At 33.2% G+C, this 9,636-nt stretch overlaps 1 protein-coding gene across 1 annotated transcript in view; it reads left to right on the top strand.

The window, feature by feature from the left end:
• Positions 1-6,829: 6,829 nt before the first annotated feature.
• Positions 6,830-9,636, top strand: part of LOC143249483 (vesicle-associated membrane protein-associated protein A-like) — a 40,508-nt gene continuing 37,701 nt past the window's right edge. Inside the window, exon 1 of the mRNA XM_076499404.1 lies at positions 6,830-6,875. Coding sequence (XP_076355519.1) covers positions 6,845-6,875 — 31 coding nt within the window. The 5' untranslated portion in view covers positions 6,830-6,844. The remainder of the gene's footprint in view (positions 6,876-9,636) is intronic.

Below are 9,636 nucleotides of genomic sequence, written 5' to 3'. Positions count from 1 at the left end.
GTATTATACTTCAAGCAAGCTGGTAAGTCATTTCAATTTGTTATTTCATAATGACAGATATTTAAGAATTGTTAATTTCATATTATTTATAATTTTGATGAAATGAAAAACCATTAAATAAAAAAACCAATTTTGCAACCAAATTAAATACTTGACAATGTATCTCAAATAAGAGCACCAATCAAATATTAACAAATATGTAACATAAATATCCATAACTTTGCTATAATCAGGGGTCAAGAATGATCAGATTAACTTGAAAAAGTAATTATTTCCCATAATTTTTGCCAGGTGGTTAAAGCATTCAACTCACAATCTGCAGGTCACAGGTTTGAATGTCTGTCACCAAACATGCTCACCTCTTCAGCTGTAAGAGTGTTATAATATGAGAAACCATCTACCATTTGTTGGTAAAAGATTAGCTCAAGAGTTTTTGATGGGTGGTGATGACTAGCTGCCCTCCCTCTAGTCTTTCGCTACTAAATTAGGGATGACTACTGCAGATAGACCTTGTGTAGCTTTTTACGAATTTCGAAACAAACAGGCCAGCTTCAGAAATCTTTGAGTCAACAGCAAACTTCAGGATCCTCATCAAACAGAATGCCCTGAACATATTGGTTTTTATAATAATCTGTATTTACTGTGTTACATAATAAGTACTTAAATGTTAAAGTGTAAGATAATAGGAAACACATCTGGCTAGTTGAATAAAAGTTAGCCAGAAAAATCAAGGATTAGTAAAATTCTGAATTAAAACTGTAAGTTCAAGTAAATTCTGAGTGTGCGGTAGATTGGTTAAGTGTGTAGGTTGTAAAAAAGCTTATGACTGTCCAGGTACAACTATAATCTTTGCTAAAATATACCTTCAGGGACAGAGTAATAAATAACTACCTTCGCCAAGTGACATGTCTGTGGGACTCGCATGTACACACTGTCTATTCACCCATAGAAGATGTATCTGTTTGTTGGATATGCAAAACTGTTTAGTGAAGGTAATGTCCAGAAATAAATGCCAGAATTCTCACAATGAAATTTAGAAGCTGAATATTGAGTAACTTATTGGTTGGTTGGTTGGTTTAATCCAACATTTGTTGCTTAGAAGATGTCTTAATTGTCTGTTGTTTCAACTCTTCTCAGAGTAAGTTCTGCAACCCCTCAAGGCACCACGGACAAGAATGACTTTTGTCTGATTTTCCTCTATGACTTCAAGTTTGGATGAAAAGCTACCGAAATTACACGGAACTTCAACCAGACATTCAGCCATGGATCTGTTACTGAACATACAGTTCAGTGTTGGTTCCAAAGGTTTCGACATGGAGGTGAAAGTCTTGATGACCACAAAGGTTAAGGAAGGAAACCATTTTTAGATGAAAACACATTAAAGGAAGCAGTTGAGACAGATCCTCGCACAACAGTACGTGAGCTTACGGAAAAGCTAGGCACAAGCAAATCAAGAATTGCCAACCACCTGAGTGCGACTGGAAAGATGAAAAAGTTAGTTAAGTAGGTTCTGCATGAGCTTACTGAAGATCAACAAAATAAGTGTTATGAAACCTGCTCTTTACTGCTATTGTAAAACTGAAATGATCCATTTACCGAACTGATAGTGACATGCATTGAAAAGTGGATTCTATTCAACAATTGGAAATGATCTGTGCAGTGGCTTGATCGCAAAACAGCCCCAAAGCGTTTCCCACAGCCTAAGTTTCACCAAAGAAAGGTCATGATGAGTGTATGGTGGACTGCAGCTGGCATCATTCACTACAACTTTTTTGAATACAGGGTAAACAATCACAGCAGACAAATACTGTCAAGAATTGGCCAACATGCATTGAAAGTTGAGCAAGAAACAACCAGTTCTAGTCAATTGAATGGGCCTTATTCTTCTTCATGATAATGCTCATCTCATGTGTTAAGGATGTTGGTCAAAAAATTGAAATGAATCGGGAATGGAGGTTCTGCCTCATCCACTTTATTCCCTAGACCTTTCCCCTAGAGATTTTCATTCTTTCAAGTAGTTTGACAACTCTTTGAACAATAAACACTGTCAAAACCAGAAAGCTGCAGTAAAAGCTTTCAGGGATTTTATTGATCATAGAAGCTTTGATTTATACAGCAGAAGCAAATGGTATACAGGAGCATACAGTAAGCAAATGGTGCTTACTTCAATTAAAGCATGTTTTACAACAGTGGTTTATACTTTTATTTCTGGACAACCTAATATTAATATTTAATTATTGTTTAGTTTTCATAACCCAAGGTGAAAGTGATTATTTTATAGGCAATAATTATGACAAGTTTGGTTACATATTTATGTATGACTCATACGTTGTGTTTGCAGTTACATTGTTGTCTAGGCTTTACTAATACAGTTGGCATCATGTTACTCAAATCTTTGGTTGTTTTTCTTGTTACCTTAACTGAGCATTGCTAAATCAGTGCCTTTCACATACTTTACAGAAAGTTTGAGGCCTCAGTGATCAATGTATAAATGTAGGAGACCAAGCGAGCATGGATAAGAAGAAAAAAGTGAAGTGAAGATAAAAAGTGCAGTTTAGTTAGAAAATTAGTTTACATTAAGGCATTTGGCATGTAAGTAATTAGCCATAACAGCAACAGTTTAATGTAGGTAAGAATAATAATTTGTTTGTCAAAGGGCTATAAAGTAATTGAACTCATCTGTGTGGACTTTGATAAAATGAGACAGTTATTTAAAATTCAGAATACAACTGTGATAACCCACTGATTTGTATTATGAGAAAAACGATAAAGAAAAATACTTCATCTTATCAATTGGGTTCTAAAATAATTGAATCATTTTGAGTGAACTTTTGACATGAATAGCAAATTATTTAGTTTATATAAAACTAATTTCCTATAGTGTAAAATTTTGGTACATATGTTTCATTTGTTTTGAATATATATATTTTTTTAAAACAAGTGTTTTTGTGTGATGTCTATTTATCATTGAAATTTATTGCCAATAAATCACAGGCACTTACTGTAGAATGATGTTTGTAATGTAATAATTCCAAGTCTAATAGAGAAAAACCATAGTTAATACTTCAAAAGTAGTTCCTACACAAATTAGCTTATTTGATCTGGTAGATACCGTTCTACACTTCTTATTGTTAAATATCATGGTCTTTCTCTGTATATACGTTTAATTATAACTAAGTTTGCTTTTCATATTTTCATTTCATAGATGTTATGTTCTAACCCAGCATTAAACTTGTGGACTGCAATGAAAAAAAGGTTATCAGTAAAGTTGTGTATTGTAAAATATTTCAATCTGTATGATTTAAAGATATTCTATCATAACTAAACAAAACATAGTATACCAAGATTGCATTTGATATGATATCAAAGCTACTGTCTGAATTTTATTTACTACTGATAATCCACCCATTCACAATTTTACATTTAATACCATCAAAATATTTGAACTATTACACAAAAATAATAAATAGGACTGCATGAATCTCAGTTACTTTTTCTTCTATGACAGTTCATTATGTGTTAAATATTTAAATGTGAAAACAAACTTTCTGTCACAAGTATAAAACAACAGGTGAAATTAGTTTCAAATAATACTTTACAGTTCAGTAATCAGTATTACCTGCATATCGCAATGTCTTAATATCCAAATGAAATACTTTATTTCTATTCACATGTTACTTAATTGTTGTGAATGACTTAATATAGTGTTCATACATGCATCTAGCACTACGCAGTTATTTATACTGCCATTTACAGATATCACCATTATGCTTTGTCATGTATGTTAGTAGCTTATTAAAGACTGCTATTTGGCTCATGTGCAAATTTCTGTGGTAACCTACTATTACTTTCTGAAATTATGTACAAGTACCTGCACCCTTATACACTTTTTGGGTGTAAAAAGTAAAATGGAGCAACGACCATATCAATGGATTAGGTGCATAATTCTTAAAAAATATCAGATGTCATTTTGTCTCGGAAAATCATTTGGCATCTTCAATATCAATGGTTCACAAATTCCTTTCACCTGAGATATTGAACTTCTAGTCATCATTTTTATTTGTGAAAAATGTTGACAGTCTAGGTGTTATACCTACTAATACCAGTTATTCTAATTGTGTGAACTGAGCAGTTATCTTCTGATATCCTATGGATATTCCTTATCGTGAAACTCCTTGGTAGCACAGAACAAATGGATCACAAAACCCTTTCAGTTCAGTTGATCTTATATAAATAAAAGCATACTAACCAGGTAATTGAGTGATAATAATACAATATAATTCATACATTGTACCATACAGTACTATCTAATAGCTCAGATAGCAAGTGTCACAGAACGTTTTTAACTCAGTTTTTAATTTTCTAGTTATCTTCAATTCTACAAACTGTTAATACATAAGGTTACATCTACTGGCTCCTTCCATTCCAGCTATGTGATAAGTGGAATTCACAAAATGTTGTGCATACATTGTATGCTGAATGTAACTTGATTGCTCAAAAAAAGTAAAAACCAACACTTCTTTCCATTAGTTGGTTTTTGAAACAAATGACACTCCTAGCAGCCTAATGATTGAGTGGTAATCATCCAATGTAGTGTGTATATGTTATTTTACATCATCCAATTGCTCAGAAAGCAAGAAATATCACTTTCTTTTAGTGAATGATCTTTCAAACACATGACTATTCTAGTTATTTAATGATTGTGTTTAATTACAGTTGTACCAATAGAGAAGCCACTGTTGTTGGTTTGCCATTTGTCAAAGCTGTCCCTCGTCACTAGAGCTGGAGTTTCCTCATGTGGCTCATTCTGAATGGCCAGTTAAATACTCTCAGTTCTTTTTTTTCATCTTCTGTGTTGTGGGATACAACAGTACTCTCATCCTCCTCTGACTTGATGATATCCTCCTTCGATTCCTGATCACATCAGTTTATAAGTGATCCATCAGTTATGTGTGGATGGAGCTAAAGGAAATGTATGACATGCCTTCCTGCACATTTTGACTTCAGTTTCCAGTATTTTAATGGATTGACTTACTGGAACTCAAGATTTGGTCCTGCCCACTTAGAGTTGAATGTTTCTGACACATACCAAAACCATACACAGTCTCCACTCCAATGCATTGCTCTTTCACTGTCTTCTCATAGTATATCTTCCATTGTATGACAGTCACTTCTATACATTGACATGCAAACTTGTGTGTATCAACTAATGCAGATCTTAAACTCTCCACGCATTCTTGTGAGTATCTGATCTAAGGAACGACTACACATAATGTGTACAGGGGATAAAACTTCATGCCCAGATATGAGCATGTTCAATGAACAATCTGTTGATTTCTTCTCACTTGCATGATGAGCCATCTTGACGTTCTAAATCATCAGGATTAATCATTTTATATAACTGAGAGAATGGTTGACTGTTAAAGATAGTTTATTGATATGTATAGTTTTTTTCAGGTGTTCAAAACAGAACTTTTCATTGCTCTAAAAATGCCAATTTATTGGTCAATGAATTAGTCTCTGACAACTTTGAATACATAGAGGTAACCAGGAGTGATTAAGCAATGTCTGTATAACTTTTTATTGCTATGTAAGGAATGATTTTGAAACATTATGCACTGTATAGCAAGAAAATCCTTCTGCATTTCAATTGTGCTAACCTATTGTATATTATATGAATAAATCATCCCTTTTGGATTTTAAAAGATCATTAACAATTTCGGTGGTGCATAGTTCACATAAATAGATAGCTTTCTGTCATACAACTATTACTGACGCTGTTTCATGAAGACTCAAACTGCAAGTTATTCTTTCTTCATTATACAGTGTCGTGAGAATGACTACTAGCATACACAATTAAATGTTCTGCTTCATCCTGAAACTGCAACAACACTATTCCAGCTTGACTATCACTGGCATTGTATTTAACAAGAACTCAATGTGCTGTTGTACAAATGTGTGTTTTGCTGCACCTGAAACTTCTTTGTAGCAGTTTTGGAAAAGTTAACCACAAACCATCAATGGTAAAACGAGAAATTGCAAGCTTTTTACTTGGCCACAGGCTTAGGTCAGTCTCACATTGTTGCTATTTCAGCAGGATATATGGAGTTTTCATCTTTACCCAAAATATGACTGAGAAATTCCACTTCTGTGTACATGAATGCATGCTTATACGATTTCAGTTTCAAGCCTATATTTTTCAACTGAAATACCATTTTAGGTTTTCAGCCACAAACTTAAACATGTGACCAAACTCTAATATATCGTTAGCAGAGAAGAGGAATTTTACTTTTTGTACATCTTTCAGTATAAGATCGGCTAACCTATCGGAAATAGCACATAACACAGGCCAAATCATATAAACACAAAACTCGTACAAGCCATTTCTTGTGCTGAAAGCAGTCTTAGGTTTACTCTTATTATCCAGCTGCCAGATCTAATGCATTTAACTATCATGATCCTTCCAGCATATCTAGTGTACTACTGTTTGTAGCAGTGAATAAGCATCAACATGAGTTATTGTTTTCACCCATCTAAGGAGCCGTCATTATGACTCTCAACGACGGCACCATTTTAAACATGTTCTGTTCCAAGGTTTATTTATAACGTTAGAAAGTGTTATTGGTGATGGTGACATTTTCCACCTTTGAAATGTTTTTAGTTTTTTAAAGCCCATTAATCTTTTTAATGCCATTTAATTTTTTAATTTATACATTAGACCTTTTTTAATGTGATTCCCTTTTAAGAATCAAAGCCCATCTAGATCGATTTGAAATTAGAAAATGGACGTAACGTCAAATAACTCGAAACCAGGATTGGAAAGGACAACTTCAGGTGTCTAACGATGTTTTTTGAACTACCTGTTAGTCATCCTGGTGAGTTATGATAATAATAATTATGCTACAGAAAGTCCTTTACAACTTGTATTACTGTAGTTTTTCTCTTACTGCTGTAGACTAGATGTAAACATTGGTTCTAATGCTATTTACTTTAACTTTATTTTGTTTTACCTTAATTTCCTTTTATGAATTTTAGTATATTTACTTTAATTCTAACTTTTTACCGGATGTTTGGTGCAGATATCCTAGCTGCTTTGTGCCATAAAACACCAAACCAACGAACCAACCCATCTAAGGTGAATGCAGAACAAGAGTATCCTTTTCTTGATGGTGATAACCATTACCAGAGATAACCAAGCACTGTATGATTCCATCTTCTAACGTCAACTGTACTTCAGATTGGCTACATCCCTAATACTCCAAGGGAAGCTTGCTTGGCAGTTGTTTACTTGGACATGTATATTTTGTTTCTCTGTATAACTGTTGTTTGAACTAATCAACCATTTGGTGCTATAAATGCAAAGGCATATTCAATCCAAATTTCTCAGTTCAGTTTGAATGCAGAGAGTTACTCAAGTAAATAACATGACTTTCTTAACTTAGCTACACATTAGATAAGATTCAATAATTTTTTATTCATTGTATTTTTATGTAAATATGTGTGTGTGTATTTAGTGATAACAAAGCCACATCGGGCTATCTACTGTGTCAATCGATGAGAACGAACCCCCGATTTTAGCGTTGTAAATCCGAAAACTTATCGCTGTCATACTGGTGGATTTTTATGCAGGAAAAATAAATGACTTCACTCGGGTGTCCCAAAATAGACATTTACCTTTCTTATCAACGAATTTTGTAACGACCCTGAGCTTATGTGTTTAATGATTTTTAATTTTAATTTTCTCCTTCGTGTTGAACTCACACTCAGATGGTGAGAGAGAACCAATACAGATTTGTTTTACGTTATCTCTCGCTTGGCTCAGCCAATCAGAAGTGGACAGGTAAACCATTTCGCCAAAGCCACATATATAGACTATTTATGTTTTTGCACTTGTTAAATTTCGCAACTTCTTTTTATACACAAAAAAACAAAAAGCTATAAAAGCATTTGTTAAATATTAAATGAAAATTATTCAAATTATGTTTCGCATTTCTTTTGAGTAAATAATTGTCATATTTTGTTTTCATATATCAACAAAAGTTAGAAGTAACCTGTACCTGATCTTCGTAGTTCCACACACTTGTTACAAACACCTGTCGTTATATCATTTTTGAGCCCCCCGCTAGTACAGCAGTATGTCTCCGGATTTACAACGCTAAAATCAGGGGTTCGATTCCCCTTGGTAGGCTGAGCAGATAGCCCTATGTGGCTTTGCTATAAGAAAAACACACAAACACACATCATTTTTGCATTGTGCTTGTCTTTGATTGTGTTATGTAATTAAAGATTGTTGTTCATTTTGTGTAAAATCCCTTTCTTGATGACAAATACAGTTAGGGTTTACGGCTGTTTAAAGACATATTCTGTTTAGTGGGCCGTACCCATTATTTATTTTGAGAAAAATTCTTGAAACGGAAAATACCACACCACCCTAAATCTCTGTATAGTGTATTGTTAGAGCATTTAAATCGGAATCCCTTCCGGAATTATTACTTAGGGATTATAAAATATAAAAACTAAAATTATTAGTAGACTTACTTTTTAGCGATTGATCATTGCTTTAGTCTGAAAGCTGTAATGGAAAATTTTTATTAAATATTTTTGTAAATGTAGTATTAGTAAATATTTCATTATATCATTTTTTTTCACTTAATACCTGGAGGACATTAACATGTATGGACACTTCGTGTTTGCTATGGTTAAAATACAGTTTTGGTGTTTCAGGAAAATGTACCCTAAATAGTGGTTCTACCACAGTTGTCTTAATGATTGTTAATTAAAAACCAACATCTACAAGCAACCGAGCATGCGTTGTTTATTCAGTTGCGGTTTAATGCTCTTAGTGTTAGGCGTTTCCGTAAACTTGTGAAATTTATTGATTTAGTAGGAATGCAATCATAATTTTCCTTATCTCAGTTGCTCAGAAATACAAAGAATAGTTTTTTATTTCATAATTTAGTGGAGAATCTGTCACCTTAAAAGTTCGTTTGGTATATGTACATTGTACTTTTACGAATAAATAATGTCAAAGCGACAGCAAATTTTACAATTGGAACCTCCCTCAGAGCTACATTTCAAGGGTAAGGCTAGTCGTAAAGTTGTAGCGTAGCCGTAAAACTATTTAAATTTGCTATAATGTCAGAATGAAACTACTGGTATTCGTTAATTATAGTGCTACCATTAGTACTAATAGTAATAGCAGTTTAAATCGGTTAAAAAAGTTATTACATTTTTCAGGAGTACGATTATCTACACTATTATTATTACTTTTACGTTTTAATGACTAAAACGTTTGTCGCAAAGATCCCTTGTATTTTAATTGTGCGAGTCACTTAATTGTAGGCCTTTAAGTTTCAGTTGTGTAATTGACTCTATGTAAATTGAATGTTAACCATATACGTCTACACTACAGTACGTATTTTGTAGGATCTGGAAGTTCGAAATTTAAATCGTTGTAGCATTATATTTTGCATACTAACCTGTTCTTACTACTACGATTAGCTCCGAGATAGCTCAAGGTAAAAAAGCATATTCACCAATAATTTTCAAAATAGAGAAACTACTATAATATTAATAAAGACTAATTTGTCTTTTAAAAATATCTTTAAATGGTGTGATCATAACCATGAAGAACAA

Source organism: Tachypleus tridentatus, chromosome 1, assembly GCF_004210375.1.
Source record: "Tachypleus tridentatus isolate NWPU-2018 chromosome 1, ASM421037v1, whole genome shotgun sequence".
NCBI classification, from domain to species: Eukaryota; Metazoa; Arthropoda; class Merostomata; order Xiphosura; family Limulidae; genus Tachypleus; species Tachypleus tridentatus.
This window is presented reverse-complemented; position numbering and strand designations above follow the sequence as displayed.